The sequence below is a fragment of the Talpa occidentalis genome, unplaced genomic scaffold, assembly GCF_014898055.3.
Source record: "Talpa occidentalis isolate TD23 unplaced genomic scaffold, MPIMG_talOcc4v2.1 talOcc4.4, whole genome shotgun sequence".
Classification (NCBI taxonomy): Eukaryota; Metazoa; Chordata; class Mammalia; order Eulipotyphla; family Talpidae; genus Talpa; species Talpa occidentalis.
In genome coordinates this window covers 35,898,055-35,924,536 of record NW_023604295.1, presented here as the reverse complement: position 1 = coordinate 35,924,536, position 26,482 = coordinate 35,898,055, and the positions used below count along the sequence as shown (strand labels likewise).

General features: G+C 37.3%; 1 protein-coding gene across 4 annotated transcripts in view; it reads right to left on the bottom strand.

The window, feature by feature from the left end:
• TP63 (tumor protein p63) overlaps positions 1-26,482 on the bottom strand; it is a 276,044-nt gene that overhangs the window by 53,425 nt on the left and 196,137 nt on the right. For all 4 annotated transcript variants that reach the window (XM_054700436.1, XM_054700437.1, XM_054700438.1 and 1 more), the window contains one exon: positions 212-398. In XM_054700436.1, the coding sequence (XP_054556411.1) occupies positions 212-398 (187 nt within the window). The remainder of the gene's footprint in view (positions 1-211; positions 399-26,482) is intronic.

Below are 26,482 nucleotides of genomic sequence, written 5' to 3'. Positions count from 1 at the left end.
GTGAAAGGGACATATTTATCCATTATTTGTATATCTAAAAATTATTTTTATATATTGTATCCTCAGATACTCTGTTATCTAAAACAGTGACCCAGTTACTCCTAGACTGCAGTGGTTGGAACTAGGCAGCGCTGTCCCAAACAAAAATCTCCACAGAATCTCTATCAACAAGGAGTTAATTTAAACAGCTGCAAATTCTTATTCTCCTTACCCTCATTGAATTCACGGCTCAGCTCATGGTTGGGGCAGCGCTTCACCACCTCTGTGACATGTTCAGCCTTCTTGTAGACGGGCATGGCACGGATGACAGCACCCTGAGGAGGCGGGGTCATCACCTTGATCTGGATGGGGCATGTCTTCGCAATTTGGCAGTACAGCTTTTTCAATTCAGTGGAATACTGCTTAGAGATGGGCGATGGAGAGAAGACAAGAACCACAAGAGATATTGTTACATCCCAAAACAGAGCAGGGAACATATGTCTACTTTTTGCAACATTATAGCTGCCTGATCATTACTGTTTTCTCTCGACATGGCATAGCAATCATACTAGAGAGAGTTATATATTGATCAGACTAATACATTATTTTAAAGAAATTCTTATGTTTACAAATGATTTCACATTTATCAAAACACATTGATGTCACTATTTCCTTTTATTGTCTTCTTAGTGTGTGAAGAAACTGAGTCTCATTAGGGTTTAAATACCTTTCCCTATGAGCAGCATCATAGAGTACCAGCACTTAAATGGAAAAGCAATAGTTTTAGGTATTTAGTGATAGTCAACCGACTAATTAACAGTGCTCTTGTAATACTCTAGAGAGAGAAAAGGTTTATGGAAAAAAAATATTTAAGATGGACTATCTGGCAGAGCATGACGAGATTTTATCTTAGGCTGACCATCTAGAAAATTACAAAGCAAACGCTTTCCAAAGTATTAAATTTATCTCATAGTATCACAGCGGAAGAGAATATGGACTGTGTAAGGAGTCATTAGCAGGAAGTACTGATTAGTTGATTGGCTGGTTGTTTTTTGGTTTTTGTTTTGTTTTGTTTTGGTTTTTGCAGAACTGGAAAAATAGGGTGGAGAAAACCTGAGACCCAGAGCCAGAAACAAGAAGAAGATTCTACTCTATGTTGTTTCCCTGAACTACCTTAGAGTCAGTACAGAAAAGGTTCATTCTAATCCTCATACCATATTGAACCTTATCACCCCGGTTCTCCAAGTCAGTGTAGTCCCACTCATTCTGATGGCAGGATTAACTCCCCTTTCATTCCCCCAGGCACTGGGATTGCCAGGGAAGAACAGGGCACCTAGTAACTCTCAAACAAAGGGTAAACATACACACACACACACACACACACACACACACACACAGGCAGACACACACAGAGGTTGCAATCATAAATTGGCAGCAACATTCTTCCAGGGGAAAGACACTGGGAAATAATAGTCAGAATGAAAAAGAAGTTCATGATTATGTTTCAACACAGCTCTAACTAAAGGTAAATGACCTACCAAAATGTACATTTAAAAATAGTTTCTTTATTTATTCCTCTTGAAACATAATCTTTATTTAAGTAATCTTTCTTTTTTTCTCCCAAGTATTTTATTATATGAAATTTTCAGTTAAAAATTTCCCAATACAAGAAGTATATTTCATAATCAGTTCTCCATGCCCACAGGTCAAGGATTAAACACAGCAAAAGAGTTTTGCATAGCTGAAAGAAATAGGAAGCATGCCAAACATCAACCACAGAAATAAAGTTCTACTTGGGAAACACTGAATGAAATCTAGATGGATATTTTTGTTCTAGTGTTTTTAACCAATGAATCTACAAAGACATTGTCTTTAATGATCTCGCTTTTGTAGAGAATTCCAAGTATATAACCATCTTCATGTGTTTGCATTTTAGTTAGGAGATAATATAATCTAACTAAGAGTTTCATAAGATGCACCTTAGGAAAGATGACTGAAAAATAAGTCTGTCAGCTAACACCTGCAGGCAAATAAAGTGTCCTTCCAAGAATGTAAAGATTGCAAGAAAAAAGTGCTCTGAGTAAGACAGTTATGAGAAACATTCCATTTCAGTAATTGATATACTATATGTCAAGTTTGACATACTAAAATATAAAAGTTCTGAGACTAAATTTAGGCGCCATCAAGTGTTCATCCTCACTCATTCTCAGAGATAGGGGTGGAGAATGTAATTTTATGATAAATAATAATAGTTCACTATTTTCTGAGTTCTGTTGCAAGAAATTCATCCTTATACAACCTATGCGGAAGGTCTTAAAGGTATATAATCTCTTATCTGAAACCCTAGAGGCCAGATGTTTTAGAATCCAGAATTGTTTAGATTATAGAAAGGGAGTAAAGTTCATATAGCATATACTATGAACACCTGAGTAGGATTTGGGACAGTATCCCTTAATGACCCCTCAGCATTTCTGCAAAATACAAGAATTTTCTCTTAACTGTACAATGGCTATAAAGCTCACAGTTCAGACCCAACTTCACCACCAAATGAGTTTGCCAGGAACTTAAGATATTAAATCAAAACAAAACCAACTTTTGGTTTTCAGAGCTCTGTGAATTTCAGAATTGCAGATAACAGATAATGGATCCATATTATTATCTTCATTTTAGAGATAAGAAAATGAGGCAAGGAGAGGACCTGCCTGCGGTGACAGCAATCAATACAGAGGAGCCAGTCCTAGCCCTGTAAGGACAGTCCTTGGCTCTTCTCTTTCTCTAGTCTCATTAGTGCAAATTCTTTTACTTTTATATTTTTCTAACTTCCAACCTTGTGCTACCTTCCGAATCAATTAAAAAGGTATACAATCTTATCTAACATTAAAATGGAACTCAACAGTAGTCTAATTAACATCAACATCTTTGTTTCTCAGTATAATGTTGGCTCATATCAGGAAGAGGCCACAAGTGACAGAATTGAGAAAGTGCTGAATTAGAAGGAAGTCAACCCGGGTTCTAGTGCTAGTGTGTGTCAGTTTCTCTTCCGTCTGTGGGGCATTCTAGAATAAGGTCCTGAACTTCATAAGACTTATGTGGTTGGTTTTCTACCAAGCTAACTTTAGTCTGTTTGCTGCATTGTCTTCAAATTGGTTCTATGAGGATCAATATTTTTCCAATACTAAATTCAGTCTCCTTGGCTTACAGTATATTCATAATTCCTTGGACTGGTTTGCTTCCTTTATGCCCTAGGAAACATCTTCACTAATATTTCAGGCTTTTCTGTAAAAATCACAAAAATTAGAAATCTGATCTACACCAAGATTTTAAAATACCTTGGTGACTCTAGTCATCAGAGACAGCAATTTTGAATACACTGAATCTTTTTTTTAAATAGATGAATTTTTTTTTTTTTATTAATTTTACACAAGAACAGGGGTAGAGGCCAGATGCGCGGGAGGGTGAGAGGAGTCACCAGAGGCAGAGCTGGGAACAGAACAGGCAGACTGACGAAATACACTGCTGAGGGGAGCAGCAGGAGAGACAGGAAAGGTCTGCTGCGCCACGTGGGATTCTTACCGGCCAGCTGGGATCAAACCTGCATTGCAGAGGCTGCAGACTGCCTCACAGTGTGGCCCTCAACCGCCTGAGCCACCAGGGAGGCCCCCCACATTGAATCTTTTTAACTTCTCTCTTTCTCCAACTTCCTGTCCCCTTCCCCCCTTCTCTGGGACTTTAAAAATTCATCTCTAAACTGTCTCCCAACAACAACTTGAGATTCTTTCATTCTAAGGCTTGATTTATTCTTTTCAGTGAGTGTGCTTTGTTTCATATTAATCAGCTTTGAGTTACAATTTAGTGTAAAGTAGTACAACAATCAAGATGCAACATATTTCATCCCTTCTCACACATTCCCTCCATCTCTCTGCCCCAATGTCAAAATTATCATTTGCCCTTTTGCAGTTAATTGCCTCCCTACCCCTTTCCCTGGTAATCAACTTCCCGCTTTCTCTTACTGCACTTTTGTATCTTTAAAATTTCACAGAAGTGCAATAAAACAATAAATAATCTTGTGGTTCTGGCTTCTTGCGTGTAGCATAATATTCTTGACATTCATTCATGTTTTTGTGGGCATCAACATTCCATTTCATTATGTAGTGGAATTCATTATTCATCAATTCATCAAATATTCATGACTTGTATTTACTATGAATAAAACTATTATGAACATTTATATGCAAACATAAATGAGGACATTTTTTTCATTTGTCTGGATTAATGCCTAGATATGTGTTTGCTGGGTAAGTGTGTAATTAACTTTGCAAGAAAATGCTAAATACTTCTACAAAGATGATGTGCCATTTTGTGTTACCACCAGCAAGAAACCTGAAATATATTGCATTGTCAGCATTTGATATTGTCGATTTAATTACCACCCCTATAGGTATGCAGTGGATCTCATTGTAATTTAAATTAGTGACTCTCTGATATTTAATGATATTGAGCATCTATCTAATTAGCTCATACATGTTATGCATATTTGTATCTTTGTATGATCACACACACACACATATATATTCACCTTATATTCCAACTTTGGAAGCATTTTCCACTTTCTTATAGGAGATTTATAGTCTCAGTTCCTACACTCCACATGGAAACCAGGTAACTTAAATATTCCCATTTTGTTCTTTTTTGAAATTATTTTCGCTATTCTCAGTCCTTGAATTCCTATGTATAATTTATAAGCAGTTTATCAATTCCCACAAAAAATGCCTGGTGATTGTGTCAGATATACAGGTCATCTTATGGAATATTGTTGGCTGAGCAATATTGTGTTGTCTAATCCACAAACATACTATATATATATATATATATATATATATCCATTTTATTATAACTTATTTAATTATCCTCAGGAAAGTTCTATACTTTTTTCAGTGTGAAAATCTTGCATGTATTTTGTTAGATTGTGTCTTCAGTATTTTACTTTTTTAATTATTATAAATGGTACTTTTAAAATTTAAATTTCTAATTGTTTTCCTAGTATATAAAAAGATGACCGACTTTTGTATATTCACTCTTTATCCTCTGATCTTGCTAAAACGATGAATTCTCATAGCTTTTTGTAGACACCTTATGATGGTCTACAAATGTCAAGTATGAGAAAATTTTACTTCTTCCTTTCTAGTATGCATGCTTTTTTATTTTTGCTCTTCCTGGAATTCATAATATTTTAGTAGAAAGTTAAAAGTGACATTTGAAGATCCTAATGATTTAGCCAAACTAAAATAGAAATGAGATAAATATCTACCTCACTCACTCACTAACTGTAGGGTAAATGATTTTCAGGCTTTTCTGAGCTCCCACCATTAGGATTGCCCTGCCTGATGGTGGGTACCTGCATTTGTTACACTGTTATAAGCTGTGTTTACTTCTGTGAGCCATGACTGCAGTATTGAGATATTTACCAAGAAGAGACAGGAGAAAGATCAGGAGAGAGAAGGGAAGAAAGCAAGCCAGAGAGAAGCCCAGAGGGAAGACTTGCCAGAGGCTTGGAGGCCTCCTGGCCTCCTGGCCCACCAGCACCCCTGCCTGCTGTGTACCTGGTTGCTGTACTATATATATATAAGCTCAATAAAAGCCTGAGAAAGCCACTGAGGGCTCCAGGACTCCTCCTTTACCCCTGTCTGCTCGAATCATGGAAAACTTGCTCAGTGGCCAATCCTGCCACTACACGAACTAATAAACACTTAGCGAACATATATTCTGTAATGCCAGATACTCTGTTCTGTATTGAGAACAGAGAGAAATTCCAGGAATGCAGGAATTTATGTATCCTCACTATGCAGTGGGTCCTTGAATCATTAAATGAAAGAAAAAAAATAACTCAATTCTTACACTCAAGTGTCTGACAGACCAGAAGCAGTGTAAAAACCAACAACCAGAACACGATCGGAATAACAGAAGTATGTGAAAAGTGTTATGTAATTAAAGGGGATAGAGTAGGCTACTACTGGTTAGTCAATTTGATATTTGTTGAGCAACTATTATATTCAGGTCTTATTTCAGGTTTGGAAATTCAGTAATGAACAAAAGCAAAGTCAATGCTCTAAATATACTAACATTCTAGAATAAATAAAAACTATATCAGATGGTGATAATTTCTATAAAGAAAAGGAAATCAGGGTAAATTTAATGGAGACAGAGAGTCAAGAGTCATGATTTGGAAAGTGTTATATAAGGAATTCATTATTTTATCTAAGGTTGCCAGGGAATGGTCCATTGATAAGATGATAAAGTTAAAGGAAGATCTAAAGGAAGCACTGGAGTAAGACAAGCACACACTTGGGAAATAGTGTTCCAAATACTAGAGAAAGTAAGTGCTAAGATCCTTGGGTGAGTATGTCTGTCATGGAGGTAAATTTTCTGCAGAGCAGAGACTAAAGGCTACAATTATGGGGCTAAAGATCAGAGATTAGAGAGAACATTTGCCTTACATCACACAAGACCACCTAGTCCAGGGTAAGGTTTCTAGTTTTCTTTGATGCAAGATAGGAAAACAGTGGAGGGGTATAAAGGGTGATTGAACTGATTTTAACTTTAATAAGATCACACTGGTTGTTATGAGAACAGACTTTATACATCAAAGATGGAAACTGGAGACCAATAAGGAGGCTACTATAAATAATCCAAATAAAAATGACAGTGACTGAAGCCAGCAATGGAGATGGTGAGGGGGAGGAGTTTCTACATAGGTTTTAGCTAGATGATTGGCTGGAAATAAGGAGAAAAAGAAAAAGAACTGTATTCTACTAAAGTAGAAAAAAAGAGTACATAGAGGTAGTGATATTTAGAGTAGACCTTAGAAGAGAAGTGACTCACCAACTAGATGGTGCACCAAAAGATGTAAAATGGGACATTCAAGGGGCAGAGCAGGCTTTCCAAAAAGAAGAATATCATGAACAAATTAGAGATGTCACCTAAGACTGAAATATAGATGGGCTGGAGGAAGAAGGAAGAGGAGCAGAGCACAAAGCAAGGAGGCTAAACTAGGAAGGCAGTGACCAAATTCTGAGGAATTAGGGATCTGTAATATTTGGGATGTCATAAGAAATATTTGGACTGTACTAGGAGGTGAAGAGTCACTGAAGATTAAAGGAGGCAAAAAACCTCATCAGTCCTATATAGCAAGTAAAACAAGCAAAGGGAGCAAGAATGAAACAAAGTAGGAAGAAGGATGATTCATCAGGAACAATTTAGACAAAATTTGAGGAGGACTTAAACTAAAATATAATGAATGAAAATGAGGAGAGAAAACTTAAAATTCGACCTTGTAGTTTTAATCATGAAGAGGAGGGAGAAGGATCATGACGGGTGGGAAGAGCATATGGGACTATGGTGATGGTGCACAGGTGAATTCGTGGTGGGAATTTCATGGGGAAATCATACATTGTACAAAAATGAAGGATGATGTAATAAATATATGTTTATAAATAAAAATTATAATAAAAATAAATACACAGATACATCAATATAGGCCAAGGAAAGTTATTCATTAGAACAAAAGATGCTTGTAAAAATATTACCCATTATTTGCTTATCCCTTTTCTAAATCAAAGCAGAAAGAATAGGTTTGTTTCAACACTGGATTCCCAATATTCAGTAGCCCATTGAGACTCAGTGAGTCAATGGAGTCTTCAACAAATAAAGACCAGAAAAGATAATTAGTTTTAATTCTGGATAAAGAAAATAAAACAACATGAGGTAATGCTGGAACTAACAGACTGATTTGTTGTGAAAGAGTGAAGGGTTATTTCTCATAGTCAAAAGGCTTGGAAAAAAACTTTATCCAAGACTAACAATTGTGAGCAACATTTACGGGGCTAGAGATCAAAAGACCAGACTTAAATTTTGCATATTCTATTTAATTCCCATATTTTATATAGTTATGTTACCTCCCCAGGAGTAACATTTTAATATATATCTTTTACAGATGAAGAAAACAAATTATGGATATGAAAATCCTAGACAACTGTAAAGACTAACATAAAAGTCAGATATTATGATTATTACTGAAGTCTCATATTTCTAAGTCCCTTCACATAAAGTGTCTAATGTAGCTGAAGTAATTTAGGGAGCATCATTGTGAAAAAATTTCAACATGATCAGGAAGTGATTGTTGCCAGCTAACAAAAGTGTGCTTAAATTTGAATATTAACCATGTATGATCAATCACACTGTTCATATTTATCTCTAATCATCATCAAGTTCTAAACTGTCTCAACTTACTTTGTTTAAAAAAGTGAAGTGAATTTGGTGTATCTGCTTCCATTCATTTTTTATACATAACAGGCATATTAGCATAAGTATATGTAATATAGTTTTATATCCCTAAGCTGCATTTCAATTACACTGCTCATAATTTACTTAGTAGTTTGTTATTTCATACGCCACATTTTAAAGATTTATCCATGTTCTTACATATAGGTATTTCATTCTTGATTTGAATGACAGGAATGAGATAAAATGAAGGAAGATCTTTAGTTTCATCTGTAATATTTTAAGAAAGGATTAAAGGCAGTAAGGAAAAACTTAACATTTTGATAGATATTTGGGTGTCTAGATTTACTTATTGTTTTTCATGTTTGAAATACCTCCTAATTAATTTATTTTTAAAGATTTATTTATTTTTACAGGCCAGAGGAGCGGGAGAGTGAGAGAATTCACCAGAGACAGAGCAGGGAGCAGAACAGGCAGAAGGACCAAAGTACACTGCTGAGAGGAGCAGCAGGTGAGACAGGAGAGGTCTGCTGTGCCATGTGGGTATCTCCATGGCCGGCTGGGAATCGAACCGGCACTGCAGAGGCTGTGGACAGCTTCACAGTATGGCACTCAACCCGCTGTGCCACCAGGGAGGCCCCTAATTAAAATTTTTAATGAATAAATTTAGCCTGGGTAGCACCGACTTGAAAAATAGTTGCAGACTTAACGATTTTAGAAGACAGAGAATAAAGAAACGAGATGTTAGCTCCCAGAAGGGACATTATAGCACATCTTATCCAAACCTTCTTCCATGAACTTTCAGATATAAAATTTAGATGCAGAGAGGAAAATTTGGTTCATTAGTTGAAGATATATTTATGGAGCATCTGATTTAAGTCAGGCATGTCCAGGGTCCCAGGGAGCTAACCATCCCTTACCCCAGGTGAGCTGGCTTAAAGGACGCACTAGCCTCCATCATTTCTAAAACTGTGATGTTTTCTGAAGAAAAAGCAGAGAGGATAGGCGAGAACATGAGGGTCTACTTAATTTGAAGGATCAGAAGGCATCCCTGAAGAAATAATTTCTAAAGGTGTGCCATTAAATATAGGCAATGTGGGAACACACTCATGTTTACTAACTTCTGGAGAGCTAGCAATACTGCTACAACTCCATCCCGCTCTAATGACTGATTTTGCATTTTAACCAATGATTTGATTCTATGTCTCCATTATTATTATTTATTTTTGCATAGAAGCTTTGACTGGGGTATAGGCCAGAGGTTGGGGTGGGGTGAGAGGATTCATTAGAGACAGTAGGGAGCAGAACAGGCGAACTGACTGAAACACACTGCTAGGGGGAGCAGTGGCCAAGATAGGAGAAGTCTGTGGTGCTATGTGGGTTAGCTCCCTGGCTAGGATCAAACACAGTCCTTATCGGTGATAGCACTGAGACTTAAATCTGAGGCACCAGGGAGATACCCTATATCTCTATTATTGAGTCATCTGTTTCAAGGCATTTTTAGTTTTAGTATCATTGTTAAGCTTTTCTTAGAAAGATAAACCAGGTAAAGCTTAGAGACTGATTCAGTTACATAAGTTACAGAGGAGGAATCCAAGCTCCAAAGAGACAAGATTTGCTCAAAACACTCGGCAAATTGACCATCTTGACATAGGTCCTATGTATATATCCCTCTCCATGTATCATGTTTTCTTCACCATGTGCCACTTGGTGGTACCAGGGGGCCAACGTGACTTATATAAACAAAAAACTATGATTAGAAAAACAAATAAAAAACTCTGAGGTCATCTAAAAAATAAAACATGATCTTCAATTTCCTGCAGGGATGTGAGAACATCCCATGTTGCTTTTTGCCTCATTTTCACATCCTGTTTAGTTTGGGAAGTATATTTGCCTAAGAATTAAGATTTTCTCTCTAAATTGTAACAGTAATTTCAAAATGGGGCCTTTAACTGAAAAATAACATGAAATGCATACCAACTATTTTATTTTATTTATTTTTAAAGTTTTTTTTTTTTTAAGACTTTTATTTATTTATTTACACAAGAACCAGGATACAGGCCAGATTTGCAGGAGGGTGAGAGGATTCACCAGAGACAGAGCAGGGAAGAACAGGCAGACTGACTGAAATACACTGCTGAGGGGAGCAGCGGGCGAGATAGGAGAGGTCTGCCTCACTACGTGAGACCCTCACAGGCTGGCTGGGATAGAACCGGCTGTGGACAGCTTCACAGCGCTGCGCTCAACTGCCCATGCCACCAGGGGAGGCCCACCAACTATTTTAAAAACCAACTCAGATCCTAGGTTCCATAAGTCAGCAGTGGGTTGTACCAATCTTTTTACATATTTAGAGAAGTGGATGCATTTGTGACTCTTTACATTATGCAAATCTTAATGTAAAATTAGAAAATTAAAGCCTAGGATAGAGATAAAGAAAAGAAGGGATATGTGAAAGAATTTGTTTCCAAAAATGGAAGTGATTGATCTCTCAAAAGTCAGACTTCTGACACTCACTCACTGAGAAGTTTTTGGTAACTCATGATTTTCTTGAGTCTTGATCTAATCATTCATGTGGGGAACCTCTGAGGGAGTTCTGACAGATGATCTACAAAGTTTCTTCTATTTTGAATATTTTATGACCTGGTTCAAATCTGTTAAAGAAGTCAGTCAGCAGGTTCACATTGGTAAGGTAATTCTTAAAAAATGTGCAAAACAAGTGTTGATAATCTTTCTCATTTCTGACCAGAAATGCATAAAAAGAGTAGGAATCAATGTATGCATCATATGTGTGTATGATTATTCATTAGTGTGCTTATTCATAGGAAGTGCTAGTTTATGAGGAAGAATGAAAAGCCATTTTTTTTGTTGTTGTTGGATTTCAACCAAATTTCCTCTCACACAGTCTTCAACATCCACACGTACAAAGTATTTCTATGGTGGGATGGAACAGAGGTGACTCAAAACTAACAAATGAACTAAACTTTTTGTGCTATATAATATCCCCAACAAAATGGAAAAGCAAGCTTTGCCTAAGTTTTATTTTGTCTTGGGCGGGAGGTAAGGAGGTTTTAGCATTTTGAGGAATGAACTCTCAAAGCCAAATATCATGTTCAGATAAAATAACTCCAGGGGATTTTGGAAAACAAGAGTAAATTCAGCTCCTTTACTAATAATATGTTGCAAAGAGAAAGGGGAAAAAAAGCATTCCAGTAACTACGACCCCACCGTCACCACCTGCCTCAGTAGACATACTATATTACACGCTCTTGGCTGCCAGACTGGTAATTCAGTATCACAATGCACAGAGATGCCAGCTAATATCTGCACGCACCTGCATAATTTTTCAAGAGTTCCTTTTCCTAAAGGTGCAACAAAGACCCTCCCTGCCCGCTCCAATAAAAAGAGAATTTAAAAGCTGTACTCTTTCAGCCTCTCCCCAAAGAAATGACAAATTACATGCAAACCCCAAATCACAAGACTACCTTGACCCCCAAATCTCCAAGAATATAAATGGAATAAACTCACATGGCATAAAGAAATCAATAATAATAATATAACCCACCTTACCTCTTAATCCCTGGTCAAGTAAAGCTATTTTATAAGTATAAAGGTAAAGCCACCCTGATTCCCCTATGCCAGCTTCCAGATAAATCCACATTTGTATGCTATTATGCTAGAGGGAAATGTTTGTTATTTGTTTCTAATGTAATAATATACCCATTATGATCTATTGACCATTAGCCCACAAAATGAATCATAGTATATTATACTACTAGATGCATCTTTGGCCCAAGATACTTAGGGCAAATTAACTATCTTGCAGATAGTTGGGTCCTAAAAAGAGAGTAAAATCTAAGCCAATATTTAAAATAGCCACAAACATGTTAGTCTCAATTTCTGGTCATCTGCATTAATTTGGATTGATTAAAATAAAAGTAATAAGATTTACAAATAATCTAAAAAACAACAATCCTTCATTAACAGGAAATGCTAGGTGCACTTCTAATTATGATTTTTATAATCAGAGAGTTCAAGGGTACAAGAGGTAGAAGGTGGGAATTGTAGTATTTCAAATAACCTAAAATATATGACAAGAAAAAAAGGCAAGACTGAAATCTTTTACCATGGCATGCATTCAAGTGTAGCAATCATTAAATACAAAACTTGTCTTACTTTAGACAGACAGAGCTATCTGAAAACATTCAGTCACTTATCTTTTGCCTTTCTGAACTGTATTTTTGGGAATTGACAAATTAAACAGGCACTTCATTAAGTGTAAGAGGGTGATGAAACCAAAATTGGAACTGTAGGAAAGAAAATCATACAAAATAATGGGGTATTCAGAAAGGACTAAGTAAAGCTCTGGCAGCTGATCTGGTTAGAAGAAAAATTACTGGGAAGAAGAAATGATAAATGAATGTAAAAAATAAGGGTCAAAACAAAATTTTGATCAAAAGCCTTTGAGAAATTAAATATAAATATCTAACTCACTAAAATGCAAAAAGAGACTCAGCTAGAAACCAGATGACACGGCTTCAGTGTGGTTTGCTTGAACTATATTGAATCACCTATCACATGTAATCGCATGGCTAAGTATATACTATATTCTAGATTTTTCCTCTACAAATAAATCCACTTAAGGAGTGTTATAAATATCACAACAAGGAAGGGATAATTTTTAAAGATATTTGATAATAAAACATATTTACTTTAAAAGTTTTAGCACTTGAATATATCCACTCCAAAAGATGTCAAGTTAATGTTCAATGATGGCTATAATGCACAGAGTACTGAAATCCAAGAGAAGGGAAGGAAGAGTGAAATGTATATGTGGTTTGGGGTGAGAGGGGGGTGTTCCCTTGAGAAGTCAACTTTAAAAGGGCATGTGGGAAACCAAACGATCATTCAAGAACCAATTCCATTATCCTGCATAATGAGGCAGTACATAGTGTCCAAAGATTTGTGGAAGGAAGTCAAAATGACAAGGTTCAAGTCCTCCACCTGCCCAGTGACTTCCTGCATCACCTTAGAAAAATCATTTCCCTAATTGGGCTGCAACTCCTTCAATTACAAATAAGCATTCCACTTAAAACTGTGTCAACTCGAAGGACAGGGAAATTTACAAAGTGAGCTTGCAAATAGGTCCCAGGTCACATACTCTAGTGGATCTATTGTAATGATCAAGCAGGAAGAGATCCCAAAATTGGCCCCATAGTCATCTGGCAAGGTATTTGCTCTCCTCCCTGTCTCCTTCCTGCCACAGCCGTCTAGCTGCCAGACATGTACGAATTGTGCTCTTGATGCTTAAAAAAAAATCCTTCCTCCAAGCACTTTTCCTGATGGCCCCCGCCAAAGGGCCGCCTGTTGCCACCTGTCAGTTGTAGGGATTAATTACCTGAGCTGAGGCTGGGAGCGGCACATTCTTCCTGGGGCCGCGCCCACAGATGTTGACATCAAGCAGGTGGGCTGTCTGCTACCCCGCTTACCATGAAGACCAGTCAGGAGCCCGTGGGGTCCTGGCAGGTAAGGGGTGTGTGTAGGGGGGGTGACTCAGATTGTACTACAAGGGAGAAAAACCATGGCAGGAAGGAATGTGTCCTGGGACCTCTCTGGGAGGCCACAAGTAGAACTGGGCCAGTCCTGGGCACTGGCCTGGGAGGCAGCTGCATTCTCCCTGCTGGAGGGTGGCATGTTGGCACAGAACTTTGGAAGGGATGGGGGGTGGAGTCTGTCAGCCTCAATCTAGTTGCCTGAAGGTATGAATTTGGAAAGCCTGTTTAAAAAGATTTGACAGACCTGATTGGTAATTTTGCAACTTTATCTCCCCAGGAGGGTAAAATGACCTTTCATTTAGTGTCTCCTGCCAGTGCCAGCCCCTGCCAGCCCCGCCTGACAAGTACTACTATTCGCAGTTACTATCAGAAAGCAGGGACTAGAAGGCATTTGTTAGAATGACTGGTATACAGTAGGTACTCAATGGGTGCAAGCTTGCTTTCAATGTTACCTAAAGTCACCATAATCAAGGGAAGAAAATTGTGGTGAGATGATACTCCTGTTTTATAGGTTTGAAGCAGCACTCCAATAAATGGTAGAAATGAAAACTCAGGGAGTCTGTCTTCTCACGCCATGAGTTACTCTCAAAACCTAGCATATGCATACTCCAGCCCCTTCCACAAAAGAGAACTGACCATTCCCCAGCAATAAAGGAAAATACAATTATCTGAGGAGAAAAACTGCTTCTACTGGGAACCTTGGACAGATAGGACAGAGACCTCTTAGGCCACACCCCAAATGCTTATATTCAGTTTAACTCACCAATATCTAAATCAGAGAACAGACTCAGAGGAAGATCATACCAGAAGTGAGCAATAAGGCAGAACTGGAACCCATGACTTCTAACCTCCAAACACATGAAGTTATCTGGGGGTGTACATGGGAGTGCTGAGGCAGTGGGCAGATAGGAGCACTTCTGGACACACATATAAACACATACTCTAGACAGAAGACAGTCATGACTTCAGCTTCCCCTTCACTGTAGCAGTAGCAGGTCTGCAGACCAGGCTGTCCAGCAGGGCACCACTCTGTTTCAGCCTTATCCATAAGGGAGAGACAGTGTCTTCCTTTGCTCTAAGGGGGACTCACCTAGCCCAACAGCCTGCAAAGCCTTAGGCTCCTTCATCTGTCATTTCCCTACCCTCAGGCCCAAACCCAGTACCTATCCGGGTATGTCAAGAAGGCAGTTTTGGGTCAGAAGACACTAGTCTTAGTGACTGACTGCCAAGAATAAGTTTTATCCCCAGTTCTAGGACAATGCCTCACACTGTGGCTCACAACCTAGAAAGAGTCCCTTCCAGTTAGCTTATCCTCTTAATGCATGGATGCTAGAGTTGAAAGTGATTTTTCTATATTTACACACACACACACACACACACACACACACACACACACACACATATTCTAAAATGACCCTATCTCTACAGGTCAGTATTCTACTGACCCTTTCTCTACACACACGCTTGTATTCTAAAATGACCCTATCTCTACTGTGTCTTTCCGAGGAACAGAAACACATTAAAAAACTATTCATCATTGGAGGCATTTATATTCCTACCCATATGGGATGGTCCAGGCAACGTCTGCAATATAATGCAAAACATATTTTGTTCCCTTTCACTAGGTCTATCACTTGTTTGGAGCCTTCATTTGAGAATCAACCATAAAATTAAACCCTCTATTCCAATCATGGTGAGGTGCTTGAATCTGTGAGACACTGTAATGGAAGGCTAGCGGGCTAATCTGGTCAGAAGCAATGGGAGAATATGTCTAGACAGGACAGAGGTTAACGGTTTCTACTGACTTCCAAAAAGTACACCATCCCTCACCCAGTGGGGTAATCCATAACAGTTTAATGAACATTTTCATGTTTCATTTAATTCTCAGTTAACTCTATGAGAAAATCATCTTTATCCCACTTTTGTCAATAAGGATCAGAGACTCAAGTTGGAAAACAAATTTTTACAACAAAGCAAGGGAAGAAGATGAGGCCAAGCTTCTAATCTAGGTTTTAATTTCAAATCAAGGGGATCTACTGTGTATGTACACACCATGTGTACACATGCTATGATGTCTCCCTGTGCATTTATGGAGCCCCTGCTGTGTCGAGTCACTATCCTACATAGTAGGACAGGAAGGTTAAGGAACAAGTCCTTGCTGTCCAGAAATTTAACATCTAGGGATGGTTACCATTTATTAATATTGCTGTCATATAACAGAATAAATTTAAGACACAAATACAATGGAGCATGAATCCCAAATCGTTATCCGGTTTCAAAGTTCTAGAAGCTTATCAAGAGACCTTGAAAATGTTTATCACCTCATAGGCTCATAAACACTGCAGCAAATACCACCCAGACCTGTAGTTTCTGTGCTTACCATTCTGCATCTTACTTTAGATAGTTTGCTAAGTTCTTTAAGTTTTATATAATCTTCAGAGTGACCTGTGAAGTATATATTATTAACCTTATTTGCTGGGGAAGAAAACTGAGACTCAGAAAGTTTAAAATAAAGTTGCCCAATCTTTCCCCAGCTGCTAAGTGGCAGGGCCAGGCTCATCTCCAAATCCCCCCGATGACAGTGCCCATGCTTCTAGCCTGCATGGTGACCACCTAGGCTCCTGGGAAGAGACCAGTCTGACCCATAGCAAACCCTTAAGACTCAACCAAAGCAGCCCCTGGTCCCAGCCTGTTTACAGTACTGTGTTTGGCCCCGGGTAAATATTTGATGGGAAATAGTTCTCGCTGTTGTATCACTTGGTTTTGTCTCAGTAGCTATTTCCACTGTGCAGCTTTATATTAGATCAACAATCAGCTAAGTTATTTTAGTGATCCAAAGTATTTTTACATCAAATTTCTAAAGTTAAATCTTTGATCAAATCCTAAATACTATTTTGCAGGAAGATAGATTTCTGGTATCTCTAATATTATATAGAAAGATACTACTGAATCAAGAAACCAAGAAGAGAGGCAGAAAAGGAAACAAACAAACAAACAAAAAAAAACAACTAGAAAGTCAGTTTTACCACTATCATTGAAAGTAAGAATCTAGTTCTCTAGGTTCTGAATTGTATTTCCCATGTTGCGAATAATGCATCGTGTTTTATTATTATTTTTTCTGTGCAGAGGAGAGCAGTAAACCACCTAGTACTTCTATCTATAATTCAGTACTGTCCTTCTGACAGGAACTAAGTCAGATTAGCAAAGAGTTTTAAATCTCTCCATGAAAGAATACCAACAATAATTGTTTAGAATCATTGTTACTCTGATATTTTATATCCTTCATTCCTTTCACCTTAAGAGAAATGGATGCCCAGGTGTAAATATAATAGGATTTAAAAATGAGCGAAATGAGTAGCAAATGGATTTCAAAACATAAACAGAGGCTGTGCTTGCTGATCTTTTTAGTCTTACTGTATTTTTATTACACTTAAGGTACCAGGTGCTTTTAAGTGGGCTATAATGAACTTGCAAAAAAGTTTAAGGAACTTTAGGGCTCTTCAACTAGAAGCGTTCATAAGGTTCCAAGTTAACAATGATAGGATGGATATCTTTCATGACTACACCAATTTATAGGTAAATTGCTGAGTTTCTTTATTCCAGATAAGTACAGGAAGTCAACATGCTGAAATACTGAGATCCTAAGGGTATTGTTAATATACTTCCAAAAAGGAAAGGTGTAACTTAATAAATTAGATCAGATTTGCTCTTTAATACCTTTAATCCAAGTCTTAAACTTTTACTCTCCTCCTACTTTAAATGCATCCATAAGAAAGAAAATAATTTTGTGATCTCTATTTCCATGGTTGATAATTAGGGACTGTGTGCACCACTAGTATGTATCTGTGTTTGCTGGGGTAGGAGGAGGTGGATGGGAGAGATTTAAACAAACCCTTACCTCTACTTGCAACACCTCTTAAAAGCTTATCACATTGTTACTTCCTATTTCTTTACAGTTCATTTGTTTAAGATGGAAACATGCTTCATCTTGCTTGCTTTTTTCTGCATTCTTTAAACATAATATTCCAGTTAGTCTCAATGGGGAAAAGAATGCAACATAACTGTCTTAGTTATGCCAAGGAGTTGCAGAGTTATCTATTAAAATGTTTTAGTAATAACGAGAAAAATAATAAAAGAAACCCGTTAAGAGCAGTTGTCTTTGCCAACAAATTTGCACCATTATCAGGAGGGACAAGAGAGGAAGGAAACAGATGTGATGACACAATGAAAAAGGGAAGGAAAAAAGGGAGGGAAAGAGGGAGAAGAAAAGGATTGAGAAAGGAGAGAGAGGTGACCCAAGGGGCTGTGGAAGACCAGAGTGATAGCTGAGTTACATTCAAGCTCATGTGCAAATTTTTTGTCGCCTTACTAATGCTGAACTTCGTTTGGTAAGAGGGATGAAAAATTCAAAATTCACTTGTGCTTCAAATGATGTTTGAGCTGGGTAAGAATTGTCAGCAGATAAAATCCAGCAGACCCAGTTAAAATTGAACGTCAAAAATAACAAATCAAATTTTAGTATAAGTACCTCCCAAATATTGCATTGAATTTTTTCATGCCAGCATTGCATGTGTGTGTGTGTATATCTGAAATTCAACAGGAGATCATGATTTCTTTTCTAAATCTGGCAATCCTAGCTGGGAAGGATATACAGAAGTTCTCTTATATTTTTATTATTGAAAATTTTAGATTTATTGAAACTGACAGGCCCCTAACCTATCTTCTACTGTTACCAACATTTAGCTAGTCACATTTCAGGACACAGGAAATCTTAACAGGCATGACTGGGAAGAGAGGAATATTTTGTATAAAGGGGATATAGCAGAAAACAAGGCATGAAGGCAGGAAAATGAAACATAAGTCATTTTCTGCTGACAATGAAGCCTCACCCCTAACTGTATTTGAAAGCACAGTATGCTGGGAAGAACACAGTGGCCCAGAAGCACAAGGTTCACTCCCTATGTACCAAATAGTGTATGCACAAAGAAAGTTACATAACTCTTTTCATTTCAGAAGTGAGGGTAATACCTGCCAACTTGACAGGATTTTTTTATAAGGATTAAATTTGATAATATATACATGTGTGCACTGAAAAATGTGTAGCATTTAGGAAACAAAAAGGGATTATTGTTAATAGCAAGAGATTGGGACAAAAAGGAACTCTTTGATCAGAGCATGACATGTGTGGAGGTCAGTGTGCAGTCACCAACAATGACCCTCAAGGATCCTTGATCTGAACTGGTAGAAAGATCCCTTTGCCTGACACTGAAGAACAGCTGAGTGGACAGGGATGGGGTCAACTGCACCAGCTGATCCATAGGTATCGATATATAGGCTTGCCATAGAACAGGGACAGTGAAAATAGGTACAAGAGATATTGCCAAAACAGATCTATAAAATGTGACTGTAAATTTCTTAGGGGTGGGGAGAGAGGATGAGATAAGAGTAGGTGGCATAATTTGGCTAATCAATATCAAAATTTTCATAGATCACAGGGCAAAATCTTTGGTTTGTCCAACCTTAGAAGAGGTATGCCTCCCATTTGCCTATTAGTACCAAAGCTAGGAGGTCTTTTCTAAACTATTTCATTTTCTTTAATTAATTGCATTAACAAATGCTGACAATTCTAATGCTTTGGGCATATTCAGTTGCATATCATATGCCAAGTGAAATAAGAAAATCTACTCTAGATAGATTCTTTGGCAGTTAATGCCACACATATACAATTGATATATTTCCTTAGAAGAACCAAGTAAAATGATCTCTTCTTCCAAAACTGACATTTTCATGAATGTGGACTATAGACAGAACCAAAATTGAAATATCTTAAAAGCAGCAAATACACATGGAATAAAAGCAACTCTTCATTTATCCAAAGGAAGATGCATTGTAAGCACTTGCTTCAAAAGTTGATCCACTGAGAGTAACATCTGTCTTGTAAGGCAAACCTATCCTAACCCATTTTGATAAAACCTCCTGTAATGACTTGAACATAGATTTGCTCTGGTTTAAGGCAAACAGTTGTTAAAAGAACAGGGACCAAGAAGGCAGCAAGAATGCATTTGCAAAGTTTTCATTCATTAAGCTCATTATATCTGAGATACCAACTGGCTGATAAACAAACACCATAGTCAATATTTCCACTCATTTCATCTATTGGTCACCTGATTCATTTCCAATTAGGACTTAGACCAAAAAAAAAAAAAGTGTAAATTATTTCTAGTTTGAGAATTAAGGAAAGAGAGCTGGCAAAAGATGGCTTGTTTTAAAGTCTTTTATAAACTACTTTCAATCTGTTAGCACAAAAAGTTGAAATTCATTGAGTTTAACCAACCATCTTATTTTGTTCAGACTGTACAAGTTACTCTTAGAGTAGTTTCATAAACTACACAGTAGTTTCATAAACTTCACAGGCACTGTGAAACTGAGAGAAATTTAGTTCTCAAAACACTCTAACTTGTGGGATCCCAAATCTGAACACAAGACTGCATTCTGAGGCCACTGGATCAGGGACATGTGTATAAAGAATTTAGGACTTCTGTCTCACAGGACTCCTTCCTAGGCCCAGACCACCCACCTCTAGCCCCAACTAGGTTAAAATGCTTCAGTATAATACAGTTCTCAGGCCTCCAATTTAAAATATATACATATCTTTTAAAAGTTTAGCAAAAAGAAAAATGAAGAAAAACATTTATGAGCTCAACATCTAGCTATTATGTGTGAACACACTTAATAGCAAATCAAATTACCTAAGTTGTTTTTCCCCCCAAAAATGTACCATCCTAAGCAGAGATTTAGATTCAGATATTAAGAAAGTATGTTCCCCATGGGGGAAAAAAAAAAAGTGTGTGCTTGCTCTGCTTGGTGCACCAGCTCTCTTCAAAACAGTTGGATTATGGTCTTAATCACTATCAAAGATGAAAGCAAGCTACACATTCAGGGACCCACAATCCATGTGCTAGAAGAATCTGTTCTGTGAGAACAGCACGAGTGTGACTGCTGAGACACATCCCCTAAACGTACATAGAATAAATGGTCTTGTGTTTTTGTTGATTTTCAGTAGAAATACCTAATGGAAAATTCCTGCTGTAGATTTTATTAGGAGGAAGAACAATTCTGTAAATTTGAGTAATACAATGTCCATTTTTCCCTGTAATAGCAAGTGGGTTAACTGGAGAATCTCTTTTCCAAAAGGAATAGTAATACATTGCCCTAAGTCTCTGCTCTCCAAAAATTAAAAAAAAAAAAAAAATTTCCGTCAGACTATCAAAGCATTGTCAGTGCCAGTAAAACACATCATTAAGGTGAGTAATTTTCCTGTTTACTTCAAACACTTTTTTTCCCAAACTCAAACCTGGGCAGGTCTGATCAGGCAAGGCTTTGGAACGAGTAAAAGCATCCCCAATTTCTACATAAACGCTGCAGGCCATGGGGCAAAGACAAGTCTCAACTGAGCACTCCACCGGAGTCGAGCTTCTAGGCGCCTCTGGTCTTGTCTCCCTCATACCTTACAAGTAGCGTCATGTCTCTCAGCCTTCAAAATCTGTTTTATCTGCAACACACTTACACTCATGCGCACACACATCTCACTGTTTTTCTTCCTTTTACCTGTAATTAATCCATACTTACATTCTGAACAAATCGTATTTATAACAATTCTTTCTTTTCTGTGCATCTTTCAAAATCAAATGTTTTCCACTCTGAATTCATGGGTTCTTTATGTGAAGAAAACAATATTCTTTTCTAATTGTTAAAATGACTCCATTTTTTTAAATCTAGTGGGGCAGTCACCTGACTTTACTATTTTTTTAAGAGAAAGAGGTATCACTATCTTTTTTTTTAATTTATTTATTTATTTATACAAGCACTGGGTACAGTCAGAAGAACGGGAGGGTGACAGAATTCACCAGAGCCAGAGTGGGGAAGCAGAACAGACAAACTGATGAAGTACACTGCTGAGGGGAGCAGCGGGCGGCAGGAGAGGTCTGTGCGCCAAGTGGGACCCTCGCCAGAGGCCAGGGATCGAACCAGCGCTGCTGAGGCTGCGGGCAGCTTCGCAGCCAAGCACTCAACCTCTGCGCCACCAGGGAGGCCCATGGTATCACTATCTTAATAAAACAAATGCTTTCAAGGTCTACCCAATATATCGCACTATGTAATTTGTGTTTTCCTTCTTAAAAAAAAAAGGAAATTAGAGAAAATTGCTATTTTTGACACCTGATTAGTCTTTCAAAGTGATCTTTTTCTAAGCAGAAAGGAAGCTTGAGTTCAGTTTTAGGTTTTTTCTAAATATACATGAACATGTAGATCTATCTCAGTTGACTCCCAGTCTATAAAACAGAGCTTAAAAAAAGAAGAAGAAGAAGAAGAAGAAGAAGAAGTCCCTAGATCGCAGGATATTATGAGTTCTGTTTGCAAAGTACTTTGCATTCTTCGGGTGAAAGGTGTTGGGCATGTTATTAAGCCACTGCACTTACATAATCCTAAAAAGGTTCACAAATTGGAAAGGCAGTTTTCAAGCCAAAGGCACAATGTTTTTTTACACTAGAGATGAACTTATTACATACTGGTCTGAAGTACTTATTTGCTCCTACTCATTTGCCCTGTTCGCTTCTTGATGCCATTACCATTATCTCTATTGCTTCCCCCACCATCTTTTGTTTGCTACAGAACAGAGACCTGGGAAGCTAGGGAAATAATAGGTGGTGATAGATCTTAAGCTGAATACTATTTCCCCACCTCAAGGGTAGGGAGGTGAGGACAAAGAAAAGATCCAGGAACACGGGAGGGCCTCAGTGCATTTACTGCTTATCAACCAGGAAATGGAAGATCCAGCCTCCATCACCACCTCCTTTTGTTTCTTTGCTCTTTTTATCTCATTAAAAGCACTTAAGTTTGAGCAAGGAAAAATGAGTTATAAAATCATAATAAACAGAAAATAGTAAAATACTTGTAAGAAGGACCCTTCATTCAAAGGTCATTCATTGCTGGAGTTACAGCATAATTCTACTATTTATTCACTAGAGGACTTTAGGGAGGTAAGTGACTCTGCATCTACAAATTATGAATATTAACCAACTATTTTGTACAATTGTTGTAGGAATCAGTTACCCGTATAGGAAATGTCTTATGGAATTCCTGGCCTGAGACGCAATAAATGGCAACTAACGATTTCATCTCCATCATCTGAAGTGTGGAAGTGTTCTTCAGTTGCCAAATCCTGACAACAACATGATACCATACACTGAAAATATATACATAATTGACTATACTGCCAAAGGTAAAAATGTCAAATAATATGTTCAACAGAAAATGAAGGAGGAAACAAACAGCTTTTTATTTTATCCTTCCTTACTATATCACTACTGAAACTTTTGGTTTTAGCTGGTAAGCTCTCTCTAGCTCCCCTAAGTTGTACCAGAGTTACTGTACCTGAGACATATACTCAGGAAAGCTGACCCCAAGCAACTGCTCTGGAGTTAGGACATGGACTATAACAATTGTCCATCTGCCAGTCCCTGAGGTTGCCTCTGAGAAGAATATTAAAGCACAGCCAGACTCGTGTAGGGAAGTCTCAGCTAACTTCCACTTTTCCATTAAGTAGTCACTTAGTAAAATCCAATAATAAGAAATTAGAATAATCACATCATTTGAAGAGTCATTTCCCCTAATGATAGTATTTATGGCACACCAAGTTCCAGGTCAAAAATTAAAATGCCAGCCCTATATGTTAGAAATTAAAACCTTCTACTTATCAGTCAAGTGCCCACTTCTTTACTTAGAGTGCATCTGTAGCAGGGGCAGAAGATCAGGAAGGGAGCAAGGCAGTGACAGTATTGACTAGGAAGATTAGGAAAAGACTTATACTGTTATTATAAAATGAGCAGCTGGTTAGAAATCCAGGGCCTTTACTCCAACATCTAGCAGCCTAGAGACTCAAATTTATCACTTCACCTGTGAGTTTCTGCCTCCTCATCCTAAATAGGAAAATGAGTGTAACAACCCTGAGTTCCAAGTTTTTCTGTGATGCTCAATTAGTATCATGGGAATGAAAATGGTCTGTCATTATAACTGTATAAATGAAACCATTACTTAAAAATAATTTTAAGAAACACCCTCAAAGAGAATTAGGAAACTTTCATCCTACTTAAAGTATCCTCTGCAGTAAATTTATATTTATGTCAATAGATTATGTGGAAAATTGAAGGCAAATAATCAACTTAAGTGGAAATATCTAGCCAGTACAGAAAGGACCCACGGGCCAAGAAATCTCAAGCAACAAATCTAAATAACTACCTTCCATGTGAAAATGGACAAGGACTTGTTGGTTTTTTTTTGTTTTTTTTTGGTCACAGAGAGTGCAAGCCTGTTCTCACCTCACCAGACTCAGAACACCCGATCAATTTCCATTTCAGGGGAATTGGCAGCAATGGCACATTAAAGGGAAACCACATACACAAAAGACAGACAGGCTGAGTTAGCACTATTGCCCCATCTGATCCAGAAAATGCTGGATTTTTCTATTTCCCTAGCATTACAGTGGGACAATTTTACAGGGTGTTTTCAAATCTTACTACATGAATAATTTGTGTTTCAGTTACTCCAGTAATGCCCATTCCACCTTTACACATTCATTTCTTTATTCAGACAATGTTTACCAAGTGTCTATGCTTTCTCTTACTCCTTCAAAGCCCAGAGAAGTTTATCTTTATTTTTCTTGTTACACATATTAATTTGTCTTCTATTATAATTATAGGGCTTCATTTGTCTTCCCTGCCAACAGACTGCAAACTTCTACATAGAGATCTTACCTTATCCACCTTCCACTCAAGTGGTAAGCAAAATAAAACAAGCAAAAAAATTACAGGCAAAGGGAAATGACAACTACATAAAATAAAAATTAAATGAAAAAAATATATTTGGGATTAAAAAATATATCACTGGGGGCTGTGATACAAACTCATTAGTATGAAAAGGGAAAAGGCTAATGCTGTGTAACTCCTGTTGAAAAACTGGGAATTTTACACTGTAGAAAAAAAAAATGCTGATATGCAATTTTCAGACGGTTTTAGAATTTTTTTTTTAATTTTACAGAATGAACTTTGTCTCCAACCCTTGCCATGAAAATGGAAGTTGCAGTAAATCAAGTTGAAAGGTAAATGATTTTAGTTTGCTTGTTTTTGAAGCACTGTTATCAATCCTTTGTATCAGGAATTGTGACAGACTGTTAAAAGGTTAGCTCTTAACTACAGTTCATAATAGTCTAGCTTAATTCACCAGCAAGAGTCTCTTTGACCTAAAAACTGAACTCCAGTTATGCTGACTGTCATTGTATAAACAGTAGTTTAATACTCTCTCACCAACATCCCCCATCTCAACATCCCCCATCATATTCTAATTCTACTAAATCACCACTTGCTTTCCTTTCCAAACTCCAAGAAAATGAAGGTTGGCTAAAAAAGAAGATTGACTAGCAAATATTTCCCAAATTGTGTAAAAGGAAATTATTGTACAGCAGATGAGATGTTACTATGACATAAATATAAACAACCACCAAACCCCAATAATTTATCTAGGTTGGAAAAAAATTAAGATTGCATTTTGATTTCCTTAATAAAAGATTAATAGAGCAAATAGCTGAAGCAAATTGACCAAGCAGTATAGGAATCATTGACAGTGAATTTAATTAGAAGTAACATGTGCAAATTTTCAAAGAAGTTCCTACCATGTTCTATGGGTAACTCTAAATAATCCATGTGGTCACCACTAGCTCTCCCATCCCTCCCTTAATACCTGGGTCAAATAATTAGGAAGTGAGGACTCTGAAAGCTAATAATCCAATTCTGACTGGTTTGCATTAGTCTAAAATTCAGAATAAGTGCTTAATGCTTTTAATAACATCATGTTTGGTATCAATTAGAGCAATCTCTGTAGCACACTTCTCAGAAACAGCATGTTCCAGACACTAAAGCAGGAAGAAACAATTCATTGACTTCCTTTTGATTCCTCTTTCAAGATAACTTGAGTCTGTAGACAGATGATTTGTAAAGTCTCTGTTGGTCCAGTTATTGTAACTAGATTTAGAAATATTTACCTGTCAGGAATTTTGAATCCTCCTTTGAATAGCAGTAAAAAAGAAAGTCATTCATTAACAGTAAATATCTTTTGTTATATACCCAGCCTCTTTAATGGTCAGCAAAAGGAATGAAGAGATTTTATAATTCAGTTCATTGAACATTCACTGGGGACTAATCAACCATGGGTCCAAGGATAAATATATTCTTCTAGATACTGATTTTATAAAATTACATTGCTCTTTTTTTAAATATCATGCTTCCTTTTTCTATTATGCCCTAAACAGTAGTGAAATGCTTCCACTCACTATGCACTACTATTAGATATATTTTTACCTAATAAAAGGTCAGAAGCAGCATTTTTTTTTGGGGGGGGGGTGGCAAGTCTTCTATGTAGAGTAAGAATTTTACAATCCCTTCCTACACAAAATAGTAGGATAAACATCCAAGAATAATCCTAAGAAAGTAAAGCATAGCTCCCCCCTGAACTCCCCAAACACTTGAGAATGTATGATATGAGTTGTTTACTCTTGCAGTCCTAAAAAGATGTACCTCTGAAACCACTATGTAGGACATTCTACAATGTTGGTGGTCAAAACA